This window comes from Podarcis gaigeae (genome assembly GCF_964106915.1).
Source record: "Podarcis gaigeae genome assembly, chromosome: 1".
Classification (NCBI taxonomy): Eukaryota; Metazoa; Chordata; class Lepidosauria; order Squamata; family Lacertidae; genus Podarcis; species Podarcis gaigeae.
Genome location: NC_139678.1, coordinates 92476874 through 92500994, shown reverse-complemented (window position 1 = coordinate 92500994; position 24121 = coordinate 92476874). Strand labels below are relative to the sequence as shown.

General features: G+C 41.4%; 1 protein-coding gene across 16 annotated transcripts in view; it reads left to right on the top strand.

Annotated features, from left to right (window-relative positions):
* Positions 1 to 24121, top strand: part of MYLK (myosin light chain kinase) — a 179858-nt gene that overhangs the window by 70468 nt on the left and 85269 nt on the right. For 14 of the 16 annotated variants that reach the window (XM_083725422.1, XM_083725410.1, XM_083725408.1 and 11 more), the window contains 5 exons: positions 4605 to 4641; positions 6732 to 7315; positions 8284 to 8487; positions 9628 to 9762; positions 15612 to 15764. In XM_083725422.1, the coding sequence (XP_083581548.1) occupies positions 4605 to 4641; positions 6732 to 7315; positions 8284 to 8487; positions 9628 to 9762; positions 15612 to 15764 (1113 nt within the window). Of the gene's footprint in view, positions 1 to 2257; positions 2292 to 2689; positions 2814 to 4604; positions 4642 to 6731; positions 7316 to 8283; positions 8488 to 9627; positions 9763 to 15611; positions 15765 to 24121 lie in introns of those variants that run through there. The other 2 variants (XM_083725412.1, XM_083725411.1) reach the window with 2 other exon arrangements.

Here is a 24121-nt window from a genome sequence, read left to right as displayed (position 1 = left end):
AAGTTTTCCGAGAGTTGAGCCAATTCCTCCCCATCAGTCCTCTTCTCCCTCCTCCTCCTCCTCCTGCTTTCTTGAATGACATTTAAAACGAGGTCCACACTTGCAGTTCAGCATTTAGATTTTTTAGAAAAGCCTTGTATTTTAATCTAGTGGAAATGAGCCGCTGAAAGATCCAGCATGTTTACTCTTCATTTATTCATCTTGGAAATCCTGAATGCACTTAATTACAGCAAGTGAAAATTATATTTATTTTAATTGAAATTTTGGGCCCATGTGTGTGTTTCTTTCTTTCCCCCACTTCTAAATAAACTGGAAAGCTAAACAAGCATTTTTATTTTCTAGAAGCTTTACTAGTTTCTCAGACCTGAGAATTGATAGCTTTGGTGAAGGTATAGAGGGAGGAGGGAGAGGTTTCTATTCTGCCAGTTCTCAAAGGACTTCCCAGGCAGCATGCATGCTTCTCACCGTTTTTATCCTCACAATGATTAGCTTCAATAACGAGTGGGAATATGAACCCAAGTCCTTTCTAACACTCTTAACCATTATGCTACCATTAACCCCACGTGTTTAACAGGTGGCTGTGGAAAAAGTTCAACAGGAGAATGGTGTTCTGCATGTTGTAATTATGCCTGTTGTTCTGCCTTCTGGCTGTATGAGAATTTGGGTCCAGGTATTACCAGCCCATTTCCAATACTTCCATTCACTACACAACTCTGATACTGGTGTCTGTGCGTTCAGCTACTCTGGCTATCTTTCTCTTCTATTTCTAAATACTGGTTGGCTTCCCACTTTCAGAGGGTTGTTGTTAGAGTCATTCAGACCCCCTAGGCTTTGATTACAAAGAGAGCATTATATATTTAGCATACTTGTCTTTATCAACTCATTTTACAACTTCAAGCCCTCATTTGTAGTCCTTTTCATTACCCCACAGAATCAGATAATAACATAAACTGTTACACAATTGGAATTATTGTTATTTTAAGCAAAACCATGTAGACCTCTTGTATAGATAAGCTCTTTCCAAGCTCCCCCCCCCCCAACCTTATTTTTCCACTGGGAAGGGGAGTAAACGGCCTCTTAAGTTGATTGGATCATAAAGTGCTGCTTCATCTGTAGCGACAGCTGAGTGCTTTCAAAGCGTCTCTAGATTATCTGTCCAACCATCAGCTATAGTGAAATTCTCTTGTTCTTTCTTCCTCTCTCTCTCTCCCAAAAAATAATTCCACAGTAAAAAAAATTTTCTAGACTGGGATGCACCCAAAGATGCTGTAGATCTTTTTGAATCTGGGACATTTGAAGAAATTCCCCCCCTCCCTTCACTTTGACACATTTTATGTAGTAAACAGCAAATTAATGTACTCGACAACAACAACAACAACAACAACTTATGTAGTGTTGTTGTTGTTGTTGTTGTTGTTGTTGTTGTTGTCTAGTACATTAATTTGCTGTTTACTACATAAAATGTGTCAAAGTGAATTACAGTTGCAATAAACATGCAGATACAAAGATTTTAAACAACATAAAAGAAGTAAGCAACGTTATTTACTAAAAGTACTCCTGCCCTACCCTACTAAAGCTTGAACACTAAAACAGGCTTGGGTACCATAATGCCATATGATCCCAGTTAAGAATCAATGCCTGGATAAACTGGAATGCCTTTACCTGGTACCCAAATGTTGATAATGATGGCACCAGGCACACTTCCCTGGGGAGAGCATTCCATAGCTGGGGAGCCACCACTGAAAAGGCCTCTTCTTGTGTTGCCTTCCTTTGCTCTGTTTCTGAGTTCTTGTTTATTCCCTTGACGAATAATGAATTAAATCATGGAGGATCAGAAAACCTGTTAAACTCACCACCACTTGTGGCTGTATTCTGGGAATGTCAGATTCTGCTCCATTATCCCTTAGCTTAGATGCTTTAGAATTATGGTATACAGCTGCCTAAGGTACACACACTTCCTGTGGATATTTTATATATTTATTGCATTGATAAACCTACCTTTTCTCCAAGGAGCTCAAGGTGGTGTACATGGTTCTCCCCCCTCCTCATTTAATCTGCACAGCAACCCTGTGAGGTCACAGTTAGGCTGAGAGGCAGTGACTGGCCAAGGTTACCCAGTGAGTTTCATTACTGAGTAGGGATTTGAACCCTGGTCTCTGAGGTCTAACCACTACACCACACTGTCCCTGATCCCAACTGAGCACTGTAATTTAATGAGGGGGGGCTTTTGTTCTTCTTGTATACCCAAAACTTGTTGTGTGAGGTTTGCTGCATGAGGCAGAAAGGCCTAGGTAAGCGGTTGGTCAGGTTTTCCTGAGGGCACACCCAGCAGTAGCCTTTTGCTTTCTGGAGCACAGGATTTAAAATGTGACCTGGTTTCAAACTGGTTTGTGGTTATTCAACATGACCTATATAATCTTGTCTCTGAATTTTCTGGAAAACACAGTTGCAACCAAGGCTAGTCCCAAGTTTGAGTGGAGGGCCCCCTTCTCTGTCAGTAGGCCCTGCTGGGCTTAGATGGCTACAGTGGCAGCACTGCAAGCAGTGGGCCTAGTTTCATCATTTAACTGTCCCACAGTGCCCCAGAGCAATGCTTCTTCATGGGCACAGGGGGAAATGACAAATGTGGGTAGATCCTGTCACCTGGTGGTACAGAACAGAAAATGAAATTAAGAGGGTGGAGTGCAGGCATATGCTGTGGGCTCAAGTAGCGCCCTGAGGAGGCCAGATGATGATGCTGATCCTAGCCAGAGCAGCAGGAAAAGATGAATCCCTGCCTAGGTCTTGTGGTCTGAAGGCAGGATACCAGTCAAGTAAGTGACAATTAATTAAAATGTGAAACAGAAAGCGGCAAGAAGCCAGCTTCATCCCTGTTTGAGGTAGGGATGAAAACACCAAAATATTCATATTGTGACCATAAAAGGCCTTGAATAGTGATCATGTTGGAGGCAGTGAGTTTGTGCTTTTCAAATCTAATCAAAACCAAGAAGGCAATCCATGGCCGCAGGGGATAAAACTTGAGGATGGAAGTCAACACTCAAGCAAAGGGCAGTATACAGCTCCAAAGCACAGTACAGGCATAAACCTACACGAGTGCATATGAAATGACATTCCTCCTCTCAATAGTTAATGTTGCACATAGCTACATTTCTGCAAAGGTCCACTGCAATGGGGGTGGGATGTTTCTCAGCAATTTTTCTAAGTTTCAGTTGGTGATCTCTTGCTGAGTCAAGGATAATTGCGTTTGTGATATTGTATGCAGTTTGGATATGGCTGTCATTCAAAATATTTTAAATATACCCAGAAACCATTTCCCACAACTATTTAAAAACTGAAGAATGAAAAAAGACTTAGTTTGGGATGGTGATAAATCCCACCAGTATTGAACACTTGGCTTCTAGATGAGGAAGAGATGTTTTCTTTTTTCTACATCACTGTGTACTCATTCTGGAAATAGAACAGGAGAGGCGCTGAAGATATCTCCAGCCTGATTGTTATGAGCCCTGAGGAAATGCCTTGGAGAAGCTGGTCAAACCAGGACGAGGGGTGGGATGAGCTCAGGCAGTTAGAGCCTGATGATCCCAGGAGGGCTGGGGTGGGGGAGACCCAGTGAGCCTGGATGGGCTGTGTCAGGACCTGCAAGGTATCAGAGTAGTCAAGGGAGGTCATGGCAGGTGGTGAGTCTGAGGATTGACCTGTCACCAGGCTGGCCCACAACAGCTCAACCTGAAGCCCCTGCTCTGCCTCCTGCATTGCTGAGCTTTCCTCTCTACTTCCAAGCCTTCAGAGTTGACATCAGGTGACAAGTCTGAATCCTAGCCAGGACTATCTCCACCTCCACAAGAGGTGCCCAGCCCACAAGAAGGACGTTTCATTTGCTTGCCAAGCTCAAATATGCTTTCTCACCCTTTATAATGGGAACCCAGAAGGGTGTGTCAACTGTTGGATCAATGTTATAGCTTGCTTAGCTATGACTTATACCTGCGGTTTCTTTAATGCTTCTCTTGCCTTTGTATGGTACTGATTTGAGCACCCAAGTTGTATTATTAGTATTATTATTTATTATTATTAATGATTTTCAGTTATATACATTTCAATTGTTTCACAGTCATTTTAACATTTCAAAACTCTACTTCCTTCCACCTCTTTCTGCAGTTCCTTAAATTTATTTTTTATCATTTCCTGCATATTCTAAATTAATTAATTATTTTATTCATCTACTTTAATTATATACTCTTATGAAACTGCAGGTTATTACAATAATCCTGCCAATGTCCTTAGCCCTGAAATAAATCATTTGTATATGGCCTTTCTGAAAGTCCCAGTCTAACAAGGGTTTAATCTCCAGGGGCTTTTTTCTTCCCAGTCCCAGAAATAATTTGGTTGTGGTCACCTTATCATTTAAGCTAGGCAGGCAAATATTTGTGTGGCTGGAAGTGAATTGTGTTTTGCTGACTCAGGGACAAGTGAATATAATTTAGGGCCACCATGAATTCTCAGTAATATCAGATCTTGTGTCTTGAAAACAAACTGTAACATATATCCTCTCCTTAACATTCCAATATCATATTTTTATAATATCTTTTAATGCTTCATCATTTCAGGTTCTATTAAGAAAGACGTGCACACTCATCCTCCTTGGTATGTTGTTCAACTCCCTCTACCCACATTTTGATTTCCATCCTTTTAAGAAAATAAACAGTAAGCTATCTGTATGTCACAAGTCTTTTGCATTGTTGAGTCCATATAGCCTAATAATGGTTAACAAATTCCATAGGATCCCTCTTCTAAGCTGGATATTTCACATGTGAGGAAGAGAATTTGGAGATAAATGCTTAATGGGGCTTCTTCGGTTTGTGTAGGTTCCTCATGCAATGTAGAATCCTGATTTGCCAAGGTTCTAAGCCTCAATGTGGGGACCCAACATAAGTACAGGAGGCTCCCTTCTTCAGACAATCACCCTTCATGGAGGGTGATGGAAGGAGGGGTGGAACCAGCATGCTCCTCCCCACAGTCCTCACCTCTCAGGTGGACTATCCTATACTAGAAGAATGCCTGAATAAGGCTTGGGTTTTCTATGGTGGGCTTCCTGACTCCCTTGTGGATGCAGGTCATATAAGAAGTTTAGTGGAACCACAAGGGGTAGGGCTCTTTGGGTGGAATTTGCTCTGCCTGGCCTCCCTGCATCTGCCTGAATGTGTTTTGATATGAAATGCAAAGATACTGTGTTGGGTGCCCAGGGTTCAATCCCATGGATGCTACTCCCAAGGTAAGGAGAGCAGAGAGAAAAGCAGGGAAGCTCCCTTTGTTCCTGACCGCAGTGAGAGGGCTGGACTGTTTGTTGGAAGACTGAACAGCCACAGCTGCAGTATGATGTTGGAGGCCAATGATCTGTTAGTAGCCATGAAGGCTTGGATTGTCAGTCTTCCAACAAGCAGCACCACAGTGAGTTAATGCCTCTTGGGGCCTGCAAGAGGCTGATAGCTCACTGTGAGTATATGGCACATACTTTAAAAGTCAGGGTAGCAGGGCTGATTAGGACTGTGGCTGTGCCTTTAGTGGCAGCAGATAATAGGATAGAGGAGATTTGGGATGCTGTTCCTCCCTTTCTGTTCTATATATGAGGCCCTGAGATTTTAACAGTGGGGGTGTGAGTTATTACTAGCTGAGTGGTCAAAATGTACGGTTTAATAGTAGGCTTTTATTTGCTTCCCATTACCTCAAACCCTCACACCATGGGCTCATGAAAGAACTGAATATTTCATAGTAGGCTCTTAATAAATAAATAAAAAGAATTAAAAACCCACAGCTTAGAATATTTTAAAACTCAATGAATCATCCATTTGGCCATGTGCTGTGAAGCTTATAATTATTATAGTTACTATTGATTACTGATAAAGTGCCTAAAATTGCAAGGTGCTGTGAAAAAATTACACCAGAAGGTGTACATTTTAAAGCTTTTTAGTTACAGAAGAACAGCAGATAAATGGTGCAGCAAATCAAGTGCCTATTCAAGGTTTTATTTCATTAATGGATTTCTATGCCACCTTCAGCAAAAATCCCAGAGCTAAAACCAGTGACCCAAGGCACAAGAGGCTTATAAAGCTCCCTGACCAAAGTCAGTCCTTTGGTCCAGCCTAGTTCAGAGCTGTCTACTCTGACTGGCAGCTGCTCTCCAAAGTCTAGGGCAGGGGTAGACAGCATGGGGACCTTCAGACTACAAAATGCATCATACCTGACCATTGGCCATGCTGCCTGGGATTGATTATTGGAGTCCAATAAATCTTGAGAGTATCACACTGCCTATTCTGGTTTAAGACATAGGTCTCCATTTTGAAATCATTAAAGTGTAGGTCCTGAGGATTGAACCTTGGAACCTTCTGCACTTTAAGCTATGGCTTCTCTTTATCCCTTGTAATGGATTAATTGGTCTTGTAATAGATGTCCTATATCATTCATGTGGTAGGTGCAGGATTGAGTGCTTGAATGTTGTCCCTGTACATACAAGTAGCATGTCAAGAAGAAGGTTTGCACACTTTATATAGACTACAGCTCCTTCTTTTCTTTCTTTCTTTCTTTCTTTCTTTCTTTCTTTCTTTCTTTCATTCACATAATACATATAGCCTGCTTTAAAAGAGATTAGTAAGCCATTTTAAAGAGATTTGAAGAAATGCATGCAAACATGATGTGAATTGTTCTGTGTACTTAATAAACTTCCCTCCTCTCTTCAGCATGCCAACAAAATGCAGTACCTTTACAAAACCCACCATCACAACCAAAGCTATTGAAACGTCAGAGTTCAGAAAGGCCACTAGCAATGGAATTGCTAAAGAACTCAAATCCACTACTACAGAACTTTTGCTTGAACCCAAAGAAAGGCCAGCCATAAAGAAAGAGATCCCTCTCACTTCATCCAAAGAAGCCAAACAGAATCAACTGGAAGAGGTGAAGGAACCCCATATAGAGCCACGTAAAGAGGAAGGGAAAGGTTGCAGAGTCCTGCAAAAAACATCAAGCACCATAACTCTACAGTCTGTTAAAGTACAAACTGGACCAAAGGCACAAGTGAAGGCAGCTTCCTATGGGCAGGAAGATGATGGGAAAAAGCCAAAGCAACCACTCACAACAGGCTGGCAAGCTGCCCCGTCTATCAGGCCAAGTGGTTTGAGGACTAAGGAATTAGATGACCGTGTTGGATTAAAGAAAAGCATAACTGATGTAAAGAGGGAGACTCAAGGGATCGCTCCCCAGTTTGAGTGTCGCCCACAAAGCCAAGAAGCACTCGAAGGAGAAGTGGTTACATTCAGATGCAAAGGTAAATAGGCTTTGCCCACAGTTGCAACAGCAGCGTTAGGTGGTAAAATACTGAGGCTAGTAGAAGGATCTGTACAACTTTGCAATGCAGGAATCAGGTTTGTGAATGCTTCTCCGTGATGATAAAAACGAAAATGCATAAAACACCTCCTACCAAGAAGAAAGCTAGCAATATAGGGAACAAGCTGGACTAGTTCCCCTGAACCTGCTCGATGGGGGGGGCGGGGCGGTGGTATTCAGAACTCCTATCTCCAACCTGCTGGCAGAGGAGGGAGAAGAGAGTGCATGCATGTGGTTTCTCTCTCTGTGAGTGGTTTCACTGCATGTGTGCATGTGGTTGTGGTATGTGTGTGGTGCTAATTCAAGCATAGGCAAACTCGGCCCTCTTGGTGTTTTGGGACTACAACTCCCATCATCCCTAGCTAACAGGATCAGTGGTCAGGGATGATGGGAGTTGTAGTCCCAAAAACATCTAAAGGGCCGAGTTTGCCTATGCCTGTGCTAATCACATCATCTTTAAACTAGAAATGTTCCCACAGGCCCCCAAAATGTTGGGGACCCGTGAACTGGATGTCCCATTGGATAGTTTCCACCATAATTTTCTATTGTTGCCTTAAGAATTTTCAAAACTAGCTTTTCTCCAAACAAAGTGTTGTGTCATGTGTCTTCCTGCTAAGAACAGAACAACCCATTTCATTCTGCGCACTATATTCCAGCCTGATGAACTTTATAGTTTGCTTAATGATGGGTGAACTCTGTGCTTTTTCCGTAACTAGAAGGTGGCTGGCTTCTATTTAAAGCACGAGTAGCTATACTTTCTGGCCTTCACCCTTCTGGACCAGTGGTGGGTATGATCAAAAGTGGGTGAGGCTACCCCACACTTTCATAACCATAGACACTCTTTCATGCACTCGACATTTGTATGTAAGATTAATATATTTTAGTAATAATGCACCTGTGATGAACTAGTTTCAGGGAAGCCCAAGGCAAATGTTGTATGGTTCAAAGAAGGATGCCAAATGGAAGCAGGAGATGAAGTCCAAATATACGAAGAGGATGGAATCCATTGTTTGTGTCTGAAAAAAACTCAGTTGGAAAACAGTGGGTCTTACTGCTGCACAGCCTCCAATGCTCAAGGCCAGGCTTCAACCAGGTGGATATTAACAATAAAAAGTAAGTATATTTTTGGTGCATGATTGGCACAGATGATTGTTTCAGGACTTTGTGTCAGGGTGAGTGGGGAAAGGTTAAAGCAGTTTTGTTTAAATATAATAATTACAAAAACCTATGAAGCAAGTCATCCATAAGGGCCCACATGATACAGATTGTTACCGAATTATTATGAGTTGGGTAAGATTTCTTGGAGACCTTGACTTAATACATAACGTGAGTGATTGTTTCTTGATCTGGGAGTTTGGGCTGTGGGAATGTGCTGATTTGACCAGACCACTCAAGCGTTTGGGCCCTGCATATTTAAGAAATAAAAAGAGTGCTTCTTTATAACAATGCCAAGCAGTCATAGCTGCTCCACATTTAAAAATAACCTGGTAGGAGATAGCACTTATTTTAAAGTTTGTAGTGAAAACTCTATAATATGCTTTTGGTTCTCAGAGCAGTTAGTCAAAAGCTAGGCTTTCTATAAGCAATGAAAAATCAATATGTCCAGGGAAAAGAATGTGGATGATGGGAATAGACAGGGAGCAGTGTGTCAGGGGAGAAAGAGGTTCACAAGGGAAGCATTAAGCATCATCTCCCTCTTGCTGACGCCAGCTTTTCTTTGTTGCAAAGCAACCCTCCTGAGGACACTTTGCAACAGAGGGCTCATGCAGACTTCCACTTGTACTGCCACTTTCCCCTGGGAGAACCCAATTTTTGCTGGTGAATTGAAGCAAACATCCATCATGTTTTCTTCAGATTGGCATTTGCTTCAGTTCAGCACTAACAAGTGGATTTTCCCAGGGAAAGTGGCAGAGCAAACAGAAAACTGCTCAGACCCATTCTTTCTAGGCATGGGACAAGCTGAGGTGTGGACGAACGCAGAGAAGGGTCTGTTGGGCTAATGGTACCCATGAAGCCTGCATTGTGACCTGTCATTTGGTGTTTATACGTAATAGACTGCAACACTTTATGAAGTCCTTAACCAATGTGACCTGACATTTTGACAATGAAACTTTTAATTATGTATAGCTGGTAAAACACTTATTGTTTTGCTGTCTATTGTGGGAATTGCTTTTCCATTCTGAAACAGGTTACTGGTGCTGGATTTTGCAAACCTTCTGTTTCTAGTGTATCTTCCTTTGCTTTGATTTGTAGGGCCCAAAGTGAAGGATGTCGCTCCTCATTTTTCCACCATTTTGAAGTCATGCAGTGTGAGTGAAGGACAGGATTTTGTGCTTCAGTGCTTAGTTGAGGGTACCCCTGTGCCTGAGATCACTTGGCTCCTCAATGGTAAGTCTTGGTCAGAAAGAAATGGCAGCCCTACTGTCTGTTTCTTGTAACATTGCTAACACTTTGGTTACCAGCATCTACATACGAATTGGGGCAGTCAGTCAGTGAGGGGGTAGCCAGGGGACTTTGATCGGAACATAGGAAGCAACCTTAAACTGACTTAGATGATTTTCCCATTTAGCTAAGTATTGCCTGCACTGACTGGCAGCAGCTTTCTGGCATCTGAGATCACGAAGCGCTGCCACCAGTTGGTGTACAGAGCTAGATGGACCAATGGTTTGACTTGCTTTAAGGCATCTTTCTGCTTTCTTATCAATGGAAGGTACGCACAAGCTGTCTGAGATTAGCAGAGCAGTTCAGGGCAGATTTTTCTAAAAAGGCTGCTATCCCATCACAGTTGCCTAAAATATGTGGCACAACTAAGATCTGGCAAGGGGTTCTGGAGCGAGGAAAGAAAACATATTTGCTGTTGTTTTGAAGTTTGTCCAGTAGAGGGTGTTTTGTGACAAGGCTGCATTTTTTTTGTTTGCTTGTATGGCCGTGAGCTTTATTGCAACAGAATGCAGATTTTAGGAAATGAGACTGAATGTTTCCTTAGTATGTATGGTTTATTTCATAAGATTTACAAAAATATAAAACAATAAAATAAATAAAAACATACAAAAGTTAAAATACTAAAAACAAATTAAGATTACCGTATTTTTTGCTCTATAAGACTCACTTTTTCCCTCCTAAAAAGTAAGGGGAAATGTGTGTGCGTCTTATGGAGCCAATGCAGGCTGCACAGCTATCCCAGAAGCCAGAACAGCAAGAAGGATTGCTGCTTTCACTGCGTAGCAATCCCTCTTGCTGTTCTGGCTTCTGAGATTCAGAATATTTTTTTTTTGTTTTCCTCCTCCAAAAACTAGGTGCATCTTGTGGTCTGGTGCGTCTTATAGAGCGAAAAATACGGTACCTAAATTTTCTAAGCGTCGGGTTAAGCTTGCCTTAACAGGAATGTTTTTAGCAGGCACTGAAAAGAATACAACAAAGGCACATTCTTGATCTCAATAGGCAGGGAGTTCCAAAGTTCTTGTGGTTAATTATCAAGAAAAGTGAATATAGTACCGTATCTTCTCATTTCCTCCATTTCCGGTATAAATCTTTGGTTAAAAGGTATGTTCTTAATTACCAGAAGAAGCACCCTGCAGTCAGTGCTGACTACTATCCAGGGGAAGATCATACCCTCACTGTATGCAGCACTGTGGAGAAATCCCCTTCTCTGCTGGGCTTCTGCAGGCCATGATACAGTTAACAGGGCCTCCTATTGCTGGTTGCAGTAATCTGGCTGGTTTCGTAGGTACACATATTGATCTAAAGTTGTTATCATAGGGTCAGCAAATCTTCTTAGCTATGATCTTATTTAGCTTTGCTTTAATGGACAGAATGCATCTTATCTTCAGTGAGTGCCCTGCTGCATCTACACATCTGATGGTAGAGGTGTTTTACTGAATATTTTGATACTTATCCCTTTTGTGAGAAGGAGCAGCTCAGTGGTAGAATGCAGGAAATCCCAGGTTCAATGCCCAGCCTCTCCTGGTAGGTCTGGGAAAATTCCCCGTCTGAAATCCTGAAGAGCCACTGCCAGTCAGTGTAAACAGTGCTGAGCTAGATGGAGCAAGTATCTGACTCAGTAATTGTGGACTGTCTTTAGTTTATATGCATTTATTCAAATCTGTAGGTTTTCTGGTCACAGAATTCCAGACAATTTCTTTGTAAACATTGAGGAAGTGGCTCCCTGAAAATAAAGCCCACTGAGTCCAGTTGCTGTCTTTCTTAAATAGTCCTATTCTTAAGGAATACCGCTAGCTGCCTAGTACTGCCACTTGCTGCCTTGCATCCCTACACAGAGGCTTTTATTCAGACATAACACAAAACCCCAGCTTTGCAAATCATGGTTTGTGAGTGGCTGCCAAAACAGGACGTAAAAACCATGATTTGAAGCTGGTTTGCACAGTTTATTATAACTGTAGATATGTCTGAACTCATAAATTGTTCATACATCATAATTAAGGCTGGTGCACCACAGAGGTGAGAATGAACTGAATGAATACTGAGCAGAACCTCTGAATACTGAACAGAAGGAAAACAAACCAGACAAAAAATTCTGCACCGTGGTTTCTTTGCTCTCCGTGTTCGGGAGTTTAAATGATAGGGTCAGTTCTTGACTATGATTCGCACAAAGCATAGTTTTGCATGATGTCTGAATTGAAGCAGAGGTAGTTTGTTCTGCATTGCAAAAACTGTTAGAGCTAATGAAAATCCTATCACTTGGCCATTGTGGCCTTGTGGGGTTGGCATCTTGGAAGGCAAAGCTTCTTCTCTGATCAATGACTTTCATATTATGAACTATATATTATGTCCCATATCGCAGACAGCATTTTGCTCTTGTCCTGCTTGTAGGCTTTCTGTAGGCATCTAGTTGACCACTGAGAGGACAGAATGCAGAACTAGATGGATGTGTGGTCTGGTTCACCTTGGCTTTTCTTGTTCTTACGTTTTTGATGTAGACCTACGTAGACCTACCCTACAATGGATGCACCCGTCAGCTGCCCTCCAAATTTATTTTGTACAATAATTTGTGTCTCTATTCTTCCACATATGGAACTATGTACTATGCTTGTTGAGAAGGTCTAATGGGGAGAAGGAGAGTTATTTGAGTAACTAGCTTTCAAACCATTTAGGGCTTTGGAAGCTACAGATTAAAACCTTAACCCCAATTGTAAGCCGGCAGGCAGTGATAGCTTTCAGCAACAGAAGTTTAAGAAACATGGAAATGTGAAGTGAAAACAGGGACATTATGTATTATCTGAAAGACATAAACATGTTACTTCCATTCCCAACTCCCAGAACTTGCCAGTAATTCTCATCTCTCTCACTTCTGATCTTGATACATAACTGTTTATACATCACTTAGAAACAGACATGGGCTAGCTTATAAACTGTAGTTAAACTCTGGGATTTCTTGCAGCTTTTCAGCATATACCTTCTAGAAAATAATTTTGCTTAAGGATTAAGTTGGCTAATTGTAATATCCTCATGAATGCAAACAATCTGCTTCTCTCTGTCATGGAAGGATACATTGCAGGAAAGGATAGCTGTCCATAACCAAATAAAGGAGAAAGTTACATTCCTTGTCCATGACTGTTAGTTCCAGGCATGCTTAATGGTGCTCATGGCAAAATGGTGAGCAGTACAGTTGCAGTAGTAAGCTTGGTGTTTGGAATTTCCATATTATATTAGTCTCTGATCCAGTGGTCATTTAGATTGGATAAACGTCAGTTTATTTTAAAGAAGGGTCCATAATGCACAGAAGGCACTTGTTGCTGGGCCAAAGAGGTTCCCCACCACTGCCGTAAAGCCTGGGCAAAGAAGTCTATCTTGATCTGATGCTGAAAACAACAACAGTGGTGCTGAAAACAACAAGACATGCCTTGGAGGGAAGGACATTCAAACACTTTGGAGCCACAACAGAGAAGGTCCTTCTGCATCTTCGTTACATCTAGGTTGGCTTACTGCAGCTTCCTCTAAATGGTGGTACCTTTGGAATGTCTTTGGAAGCTTGACTTGGTCCAAAATGTAGTTGCAAAGATGCTGGTGGATGTTTGTCCATATGATCATGTTACACCCACCCTACAATAGCTGCTGTGGTTCCAGTCTTCTTTCATACACAATTGAAAGTGTTGTTGAGCACTTCCAAAGCTCTCCCTGGCTTAGGCCTAACATACATTAAAGAATTACCTCCTCCCATATCATCATGCCAACTCTCTAGAATTAGAAGGTGAGGCCCATCTTCATACCCATACAGCACAGCTGTATGAAACAAGAAAGAGGGACTTCTTGGTGGCAGCGGCCAGATTATGGAACATACTGCCCATGAGGTATACTTGGCTGCCTCCCTAACTGTTTGTCACTGGCTGCTGAAGACCTCTGTATTTCAGCAGGCTTTTTTGACAGGGCAGATAAGTTTATACTATTTTAAACTGCTAACTGCACACCCACACCCACATACTTATTGCATGTTATAATGCATATTTATACTAGAAGGGGGATGTAAATGTACTACAAACATACATAATAACAATAATAATAAATTTTATTTATATCCCGCCCTCCGAAGCCGGGCTCAGGGCGGCTAACAACAATAAAATAATCAAACAATCAAATAATCCAACATTCTAAAAACATTTCATTATAAAAATTAATTAAAATCAAATTAATGGCAACCGCTAAGCAAAATTCTGTGCAGGTTGCCAGAGGAGGGAGTCAGGCTGCGCCCTGACCAAAGGCCTGGTGGAACAACTCTGTCTTGCAGGCCCTGCGGAAAGATGTCAGGTCCCGCAGGGCCCTAGTCTCTTGTGACAGAGCGTTCCACCAGATCGGAGCCGCAGCCGAGAAAGCCCTAGCTCTAGTTGAGGCCAGCCTAACCTCTCTGAGGCCTGGGACCTTCAGGATGTTTTTATTTGCAGACCGTAGGTACCTCTGTGGGGCATACCAGGAGTGGTGGTCCCGTAGGTATGAGGGTCCTAGGCAGTATAGGGCTTTAAAGGTTAAAACCAGCACCTTAAACCTGATCCTGTACTCCACCGGGAGCCAGTGCAGCTGGTATAGTACCGGATGAATGTGATCTCGCAGCAAAGACCCCATAAGGAGTCTCGCCGTGGCATTCTGCACCCGCTGGAGTTTCTGGGTCAGTCTCAAGGGCAGCCCCACGTAGAGCGAGTTACAATAATCCAGTCTGGAGGTGACCGTCACATGGATCACAGTGGCTAGGTCAGGGCGAGAGAGATAAGGGGCCAACTGCTTAGCTTGGCGGAGATGAAAAAATGCTGCCTTTGTTATAGCTGTAATCTGCGCCTCCATAGAGAGGGAGGTATCGAAGATTACACCCAAACTCTTAACGGACGGTGCTGGCACTAATTGCACCCCCGCAAGAGATGGGAGTTGCCCCCTCAATCCCATATCGTCCCGTCCCAGCCAGAGGACCTCTGTCTTCGAAGGATTTAACTTCAATCGGCTCCCACGTAACCATCCAGCCACAGCTTCCAGACATCTCGCCAGTGTGTCTGGGGCCGAGTCAGGATGGCCATCCATCAACAGATAGAGCTGGGTGTCATCGGCATACTGATGGCAACCCAGCCCAAAACTCCGGACAAGCTGGGAGAGAAGGCGCATAAAGATGTTAAAAAGCATCAGAGAGTATCACACCCTGAGGCACTCCACACACCAAGGAGTGGCACGATGACAATTCCCCCCCCCCCCAAGCGCCACCCTCTGTCCCCGACCAGAGAGAAATGAGCGCAGCCATTGAAGGACTGTGCCCTGAATCCCCACGTCGGCATCCACATCTACATCAAAAGGTTGCCATGAGGCTAACATGCCACCCTGAGTTATTTGGAGGAAGGCCATAAAACAAGTGTTACTAGTGAAACAAGATTTCATGTTAAGGAGACAGAGGGCTGTGTACGAATCTCTGCATGTTTACATATGTATGTAAAATCTCTGGTTGGCGTGGACTTTACGCATAATAATTCACAGTGGGCATTTCTATAAGTTATTTAACAAAATGGTACAAAGAGTTGAAGTTAGCTAAAGGACTGATCTATTGGAAACTTCTTTTGCATTTCAAATCTGTATAAATAGATCCCTGTGTGACTGAGAAGCATTTAATCCTTGACTCTAACGAAATGGTAAGGCAATGAGATGAGCTTTAAAGCTAGCAACTGGCGATTTACGAAGTATCGGTTGGTAACTGGGATGTTCAACAATTTCTTGATTCTCTCTCTCTCCCCCCCCCCCCCCTTCTCTAGATCGGCCTATTCAGTATGCACATTCTGCCTTTGAAGATGGACTTGCAAAACTGACTGTTCAAGATGCCTTACCAGAAGATGATGGGGTGTATACTTGTTTGGCAGAAAATAGTGCTGGAAGGGCATCCTGCAGTGCTCAAGTTACTGTCAAAGGTGAGTGCCCATCTTACTTACCGCTTAGAAGAAGCAAATATGGATTAAATTGAAAGCAGTAGCTTTGGCCTTTTTTATTGGCTTATAAGAGTTTGCATGGTGTAATTGATGATGCGGTGTGGTGATCAGATAGAATCCTGTTATATCTTGGGAGTCTGGCTGATACATCTTCATACTTCTTGGGCAACTTATGAAATTGACAGCATATTTTGAACCGATAAAAAATGATTTCTGTATGCTTACTGATTGAAAAGCCCTTATCTACATATTGACCTTATTAACAGCTCTCAGTCAGCTTGATAAATTTTCATTACTGAAGCAGGGAACCTTGGGCATCTTTGATTGGAATTGCCTTTTTACAGATCATTTTATTTCTTTGCAGGTTTTATTCTCAGTGCTACTTAAAAGTTGAAATTATAATGCAGGGAAGAGTGTGATCAGCAATGATAATTTGAGAAAGAATGACTCAGCCCTGATGGTAGAGGCTAGAATAGTTTCTCTTGCACTCCATTTAAAAAAATTCTTTTACATTTTGTAGGTTGAAATTAGAATGTTTAAGTTTTATATCTTAGTCCTATTTCGGAGCTCTCATGAACTCTCCCATCTAGACAGACCTCATAGAAACATTCTTAGTTTTATAACTAAGAAGGTAACGTAACCAGAGATACCACTGTCATTTTATTTGTATGCTGCCTTTCCAAACCATGCTCAAGGCAACTTACAACATGAAAAAATACGGAATTACAACATAGAAAAGTAGTCATAATAAATAAAACATCAAAAAATACACAGCCAAATTGAACACTTGCCAAATAAATCCTAATATGATTTAAAATAAAGAAACAAAAAAATTAATATCAATAACAGCAGCACCCACCCCAGGAACCCCCCACCAACAATACCCCCAACCCAATAGTCTGTTCAGCAGCCTCAGCTCTTGCAGCTGTAGTCAGTAAGGCCCCACCCTCCCAGGCCAGGTGGGAAAAGTCCTGCAAGGCAAGGAACAGGTTTTCTAGGGCTCACAACCAAGATCATGTGTTCTCAAATTACTCTGGTTGGTCTTCCGTTCTTGTGTTGCTGTTTTGAGTGAATCAGCACTGTTCATGTGCCACCACTTGGGGGGAAACCAACACACATTTCCCAACCACATTATGGCCAGCAAGTCATACAATTAAGCAAACCAATGCAGTTAAACAGAACTTAATCTAATCTAATGAGAACCTCCTAGACCACCTAAGGCTATCCAGGGCTTTTTTTCAGACAGAGCTCACCAGAGGTCAGCTCCAGCACCTCTCAGGTAGATGCCATTGCCATTCTAAGAGAACAAGTTAATGGTGAACTCAGGCACCTCTTTTTCTAGAAAAATAGCACTGGATGTCACAGAATGTAGTTTGGCCTAAACCTCCCACCCACCTGTCAATCACCTGCCATCATATGGCTTCAGGCACAGGACACGTAAAGCTGCAGGGCCAAACTGAAATGAGCTCCCGGTTCTTCCTTTTCAACCACTAGTAGAATTCAGAACTTGAAAATTTGGCACCTTCTGCTGTCATTTTGCAGTGACCAAAAAAAGCACCAAATTAAAAAAGCACTGAACTATAGCTGGAAAAGAAGAAATAGTTCACTTAAGGGTATGTTCCCAGTGTTTCCTTTGCTGCCATTGCCCCAGTTACATTCAGCCTATGGCTACAAAGGAAGAATCAGGAGCATACTTAGATTGTGCTCCTCATTCGCCCTTTACAAGCTGTGAATCACCTGGTCATGTGATGTTGTGTGATTGACAGCCTTGCTCACCAGTCAGTGTTCCATGGAAATTTAGCTGGATCCAGTCCTTCACCCCTGGTACAAGTCATCTGTATGTTTCAGTTGACCCTAACCAAATTTACCTGGTGCTGTTCTGAGTAGAGTTTGTTTCCTGGATTTTTGGTGTGCTTTTTATGTCAGTCTAGTTATAGGGATACATAGACTAAATGGAGAATATTTTTTACAGTAATAGACTTAAGTATTTTAAATGTATTGAGAGCCATATGTTTAATATTTTAACAGATTTAGGGCATCCTGTTAAAAGCTCATTAGTTTGCATTTGGATTTTATTTTTGCTGTCTCAGATTGAGATAAACATGGATTTTTGTGCTGAAAATAGGCTTGAAACTGGAATTGAAGCTTCAAAAATCTGTGCACATATTCCTCCCATATCTTTAAAGTTCCCTAAAGAATACTTGTGCTGTAACACTGTATAATATACAATGTGCTATTGCTCAGGGCTTTGGCTTCCAAGGGTTGGGGAATATGCACCCACAAATCAGAACACAGATACAAAGGGATAATATACTTGAAGTGTTTCTCTACTATATGACACATTTCTGTCCCACAAATAGCATTCCCACGTCCAATGAAATATCCCATTTGTTGGGGTCACAGAGAGCTGAAATTGATTTTTTGCCCCAGCGCTTTTTGCCATGTTTTAATTTTTGTAAGAGGCAGAAGAGAAATAATGAGTAAACCTTTGGTGTTAGAATTTGATGACAAAGATTTGCATAAGACTAGTATTTTAATCTTAATGAAGAAAGTATTAAGCAAATTCCTATCAAAGAGCATTACAGTATATTCACCCATTACACTTTTAGATGTATTCACCTAATTTCAAAAGTCACAAGACAGTTGGGGTCTGGCTAAGACTGTCTGAGGTTTGTGGTTATGTTATGTGTGAAGTACTATCAAATTATCTTATGATACTGCAGAACCTTTATCATTTGAAATTTGGTATCAGAGTCCTTGTATCTGAATTCGTTGTGCCCTTTCTCCTGTATTATATCCGTGTGAACAGCATTTGTGTCTGCCAGATGTCTTCTTTGATCCTTTTGGATATGCATTGCTTAAATTAAGTATGTCTGTGTTTGATATTATCCCACAGAGCTTGTGATCTCAGCCACCCAAGAGATTAATATTTTATCACCATCCAAGAGATTAATATTTCTGCTCATCAATTCTCCTGACCACCACCACTCTACCCAAATCTTCCTTCCAGGTCACATTTTTTAAGCAAACACAGAGTGGGGAATCCATGTTTGCTAGTGCAATGCATAACTCTGCCTTGAAGGAGATTATACAGCGACTGCTTTTTCTTTTTAATTTTACAGTTACAATGGCCTTAGAGTACCTGTTGCTTTTTCACAGCTGCTGCTTTATTTCTGTTACATTACCTTTTTGTCATTTAATTAAATGTGGTGTGCGGTGTGCATAGGGTTCCCAGGCAATCTCCCACTCAGTCATTGACCAGCCCCAGACCTGCTTAACTTCAGTAAGGTGTCTGCTTCAGACTATGCCCTGTGATTTTAATGTATAAATCATTTTGCTTTCAGACACCTTGGTGATGAATAAGTCGAAGCAGCAGCATCTGCTGACAGGATTGGGGGAAGTTTACCTGCTGCTAAGTGTCTTTAAAGTGGCCCACACAATTTCCCCCTGCAGAAATCTTTCAGAGCTTTCCTTGTTCTTTTATTATTATAAAAGAGAACAAGAACTACTGAACTAAACCAAGGGCTTTGACATTAACTGTCTTGTAAAAGGCCCATATAAGCAGCTTGTAAACGAAATGGAAAATAACATAAAGAAAAGAAAGCATGCCTTTATAAATTCCATGGGATTATGGGATCAAGTTCTAAAACTGAAAGCATATTATCAGCACAAAAGGAGATGTTCTGTCAAATGGATGTAAAAATAGCTTGTGTGTAAAGTGCTATCTTTACCCATCTTCCTGCTACCAGGAGTATGACCATCCCTACACTGCATATCCATGTTACATTGTGTTTTTGGAGGTGTTACATACAACCTGGTTAGCAGTTGTGTTGCCCAGATCTGGGTCATTTTATGCTATAGTATGCTATAGATTAGGGTCTCATCCAATGGGGAACCCTTATTCTGAAGTAGTGCATGAATGGCAGCTCCATATATTGTGTTCCTTTTCAGTTTCCTGCAGCTCACAACATGATGTATTATATCTCTACATACGACAAGTTAGTAGGGCTTTGTTTATAGTTGTGGCCTGCATGAGAGCAGAAGCTTGGCCTAGAGTATAATTTTTACTTGCCCCACATCAGATGTCATATATAGAATCAGAGAATCATAGAATCATAGAGTTGGAAGAGACCACAAGGGCCATCGAGTCCAACCCCCTGCCAAGCAGGAAACACCATCAGAGCACTCCTGACATATGGTTGTCAAGCCTCTGCTTAAAGACCTCCAAAGAAGGAGACTCCACCACACTCCTTGGCAGCAAATTCCACTGTCGAACACCTCTTACTGTCAGGAAGTTCTTCCTAATGTTTAGGAGGTTCTTCCTAATGTTTACTGTCAGGAAGTTCTTCCTAATGTTATATGATGTTAGGTCTACTACAGCTCGGCCTGACTTCACCGAAATGGTCTTATGGGCCACATGGGGAGCCTCATTAGGCCTGAGGTTGGGGCAGCACGACCAGTTCTGCTGCTCCGAGCACCAAGCCTGGGTGCACCACAGGGCATCATGTAGTGAATTGAGCAGAGTGGAAGGTGAGAGGTGGTGGGGGTACCAAATTTTGCCATTGCACAGGGCACCATTGAAATTTGAAAGACCAAAGCCTGGCCCTGCCCGAGGGTCAGAGGTTCCTCACTGTTGGAGTAGATGATGGCTGGAAAAGAAGATAATTTCATTGTATGTGTGGATTTGTTTGTTCACCTTTGTGCTCAAATATTGCATTTATACAAGAAGGCTTGGTGTTGTGACCTAGGGTTTGCCCCATTAATTCTCACGATTCTTTTAGGAAATAAGGCTGGGAGATGGTTTCTTTCTCAGTGAAAGAATTCAGCAAAGAATTGAATTATTGTATCCCTTATCCAAGATTCGAATTATTATCTCCTGCACCACACTGGGTCTCTGTTGAAAGATCTCATGGGTCTCTGGAAGGATACTGCTCCACAATGGGGTTCTGTCTCCATTTATATGGCCTTTCTCCTTGACATATTGCATGTTGTGCATAAACCTGTTGTGCTTTAAGTATGCATTCAAGGGTGCAATGTTCATGGTTCAAACACCACAAAATATGAAGTGATACAATGATTTTATTCTCATCAAATGAGACTGGCTCTTATTAATGGGATAGGATTCACACGCTACATTGAGCAGTTTGCATTTTTGTCACAGTTATAGATTTATTTATTTTTGTTACTGCTTTTCATCTGGTAGCAGTTGCCCCTGGGCGAGGAGCCAAGTAGCACAGATCACATCCCCAGGCTTGCAAGGATGCCATTGTACTCTCCAACACTTTCCTGATGAGGGAAAGATCTGCACCATGAGGGATGTTGTTTGCACTGCACTTTCTTCTTCTTACCTTCTTTACCTTCAAGGCTAGAAGCCAGGGAGTAGCCACAGATATTTATATAGTCTACCCGCATTAAATGTTTGTGTTGGGTAGCCATAGTCCTCATAATCTGATTATAGCAACCATTCATTGACCAGCAGGCAAGCAGATTAGAGCCACCTGAAAGCTTTTCCCCTGAGAGGCTGCTGTGACCAGTTTATCACAGCAAGAGAGGAGAGAGACATTGCTTGCAAAACCTGTTTCAGGAGCAAAATACAACTTGGTGTTTTCAGGTAGGCTTCCCTTCTGGATGTCTTGGAGAAGTGAGTTTATTCTTGTGTTTGTTTATAGCACTGTAAAAGCATGTTTCTTTCTTGAGTGGCATGCTAAATCAAAATACTGTGTATATATGTTGTAAATTAATGTGCACTGATTTTTAAAGCAACTCTTTTGAATATGTTTAGAGTTTAAGAGATAGCATGTGTGCTTGAGTGTCACACCTATTATGTAGGAGGGGGATTATTGGTTTGTTTTTGTTTAATTTTGTATTTTGTGTTGTCATATTGTCTTTTTTGTTGTGAACCACCTTGTGAGCTTCAGGTGAAGGACAGTTTGTAAATAATGCAATTATTATTATTATTATTATTATTATTATTATTATTATTATTTAGTTTCTGTCATCTGCCAGTGTTCCAGGACCATCCAGAATGCAAAACATTATGTTGCATGTTACTTTGTGAAGTAATGCAATTTATGGAGAACACTGAGCTTAATCTGTCCATTCATGGGAGCACTTGACAGTCTGCCTTACAGTAATTGCACTAATAATGATAATAATAATAATAATAATAATAATAATAATAATAATAATAATAATAATGATTTATTATTTATACCCTGGCCATCTGGCTGGGTTTCCCCAGCTACTCCTATTGCTTCACCTTACAACCAAACAATGTAAGGAGGTGCATTTGATCATACTCAACACTAAAGCATGATAGCAGACCCTGTAGTTGTAGCCTTCATTCATACAAGAACTCGAGTGACCTGTGTAATTATCACATGGAAAATGGCAACTTGCTGTTATGTAAACTGTGCAAACATGTTTGAGGCTGCATTTTGTTTTCTGTGTGTATGAGTGAGTAACAGCCATATGTTGACACACTCATGTGTCAAAAGGCTTTGTTGTATATTGACAATGCTCTCTTGGAAAGCAGCTTCTTAAATTTATTTAATGTGCATGTCTAAGCATGATGTGAGAATAAGTTGTGTAATGAAGCACTATGGCATATAGATATGGGAGTTGTATATAAGAATACGCCCTTCGTTTCAGACAATGAATTTTCTATTCTATGTTTGTGGGGAAGGTGTGTGCATGTGTACAAATATACATTGAAATAGTAGTTGCACTATTGTTGCTGCTGTTTGCTTTTCCCCTCCATTGAAGTGGGCCCAGATGCTCACTGTGATAAAGAGAAATGCACATACATTCTAATGCTGGTTTAGTTATCAGTCTTACCTGTCCTCCAATCTTTGGAGGAGGTGCTTTGCCTTGTTTATTTTCTGAAGCGTTGATTCACTTGAACATTTCTTTCCTTAAAAAAGAAGTTGCAAAACTGTTCCAAGGATTATGGTAGGTGAGGTGGTTCATGATGTCCAAAGGCTTGCTAGTCAATATTATTCCCAGCTGAAGTGCCTGCCACACTGCAAAAACTGGCTTTCCTTGAGCTTAACCTGGGACATGAAGTTGCATCTTTTGATGAATGCACTTCCAAAATTGCTCCACTGCTCAAATTTTGTTTCACTTGTATTTACTTTTAGCGTGTAAAACTTTCATAAAGTGAGCAAAGTAGCCATATAGAACTTGCACACACCTACGAAAGACCATATAATGGATGCTTCTAACCCTATAAATACAGTGGAAGCTTGGAAGTAGAATCAAACTAGCAGTACTAACATGCTTCTTTGTAAATCTTAGTAAACCTCTTTCTATTATCATATTCCAACATTCATATGTTTTACTGGCAGTTGTGTGTAATTTTATTAGCTGAAAGACAGAGTACAGTACAAACTTTGAAATAAATAGTTATAAAATGGCTGAGGTCCTAGCTGAAAGCCTCAGGCCTTAGAGATGGGACAGTAGGTTCCTTTGTCCTTCAAGAACACAACATGCAAGAGGGCCTAAAATACGTTTTGTTATATAAAACAAGCTTGAGAGAAGTCGGCTAAAGCTAGTGTCATGGTTCTGTGGGGTATTGTTTTGTGGGATTTGTTGTTGCTTGTTTTTAGTGAAACATCAGGTTGTCTGAAAAGGAAGTGAACAGGAGAACTTGTGGCATGAAGCTGAGAAGCGGTCTTATGTAAAAGCAGGTCCTTTTAACTAAATTTTGAGAAGAGAAACTGTCTTGCTCTAATGGGGGGGGGGGGAGTAAATGTGATGATGTTGGCTTCATATCCACTAGATCCACACATTCACATGTCTTATTTACCTTATTGCATGGTTTGACATGTCAGCTTAGCACCAAGAGTAGAAACTGAAATTGTTTGTTTTTTAACTTGAACTGAACATAAATCATGGTGAAGTTTTACCAAACCTACAGTGACTTTTGTTTTACATTGACACTTCCTATGTTAGTTTGATTTTTGTGATCATTCTGTGACGTGTGGCATGGCAGGGTGGGGCATATTCCTTTTTAACATTGTAAACTGAACACCTTACTTATTACATGGTAGTAATCCACAACCTAATTGAGAACCGGATCACTTTAACTGTACAATCATTTTCAAACTCACAGGGAGGAGGATGTGAGGATAGAAATATTCTTGGCATCCTTTCCTGACCAGGTTCAGTGTGAGCAGACATGCTTCCCCTTTGTGCATCCACTCCAAACCTGTGCAGAGAACAGAGAAAGCAAGAGAGGATGAAGTTTCAGGGGCACTTGTGCCATCAGTGAAACTGATTCCTAAGAGGAAGCCAGAGCACGTCTGTATTGTTGCCTTCCTTTTGAATTTCATTTCTAG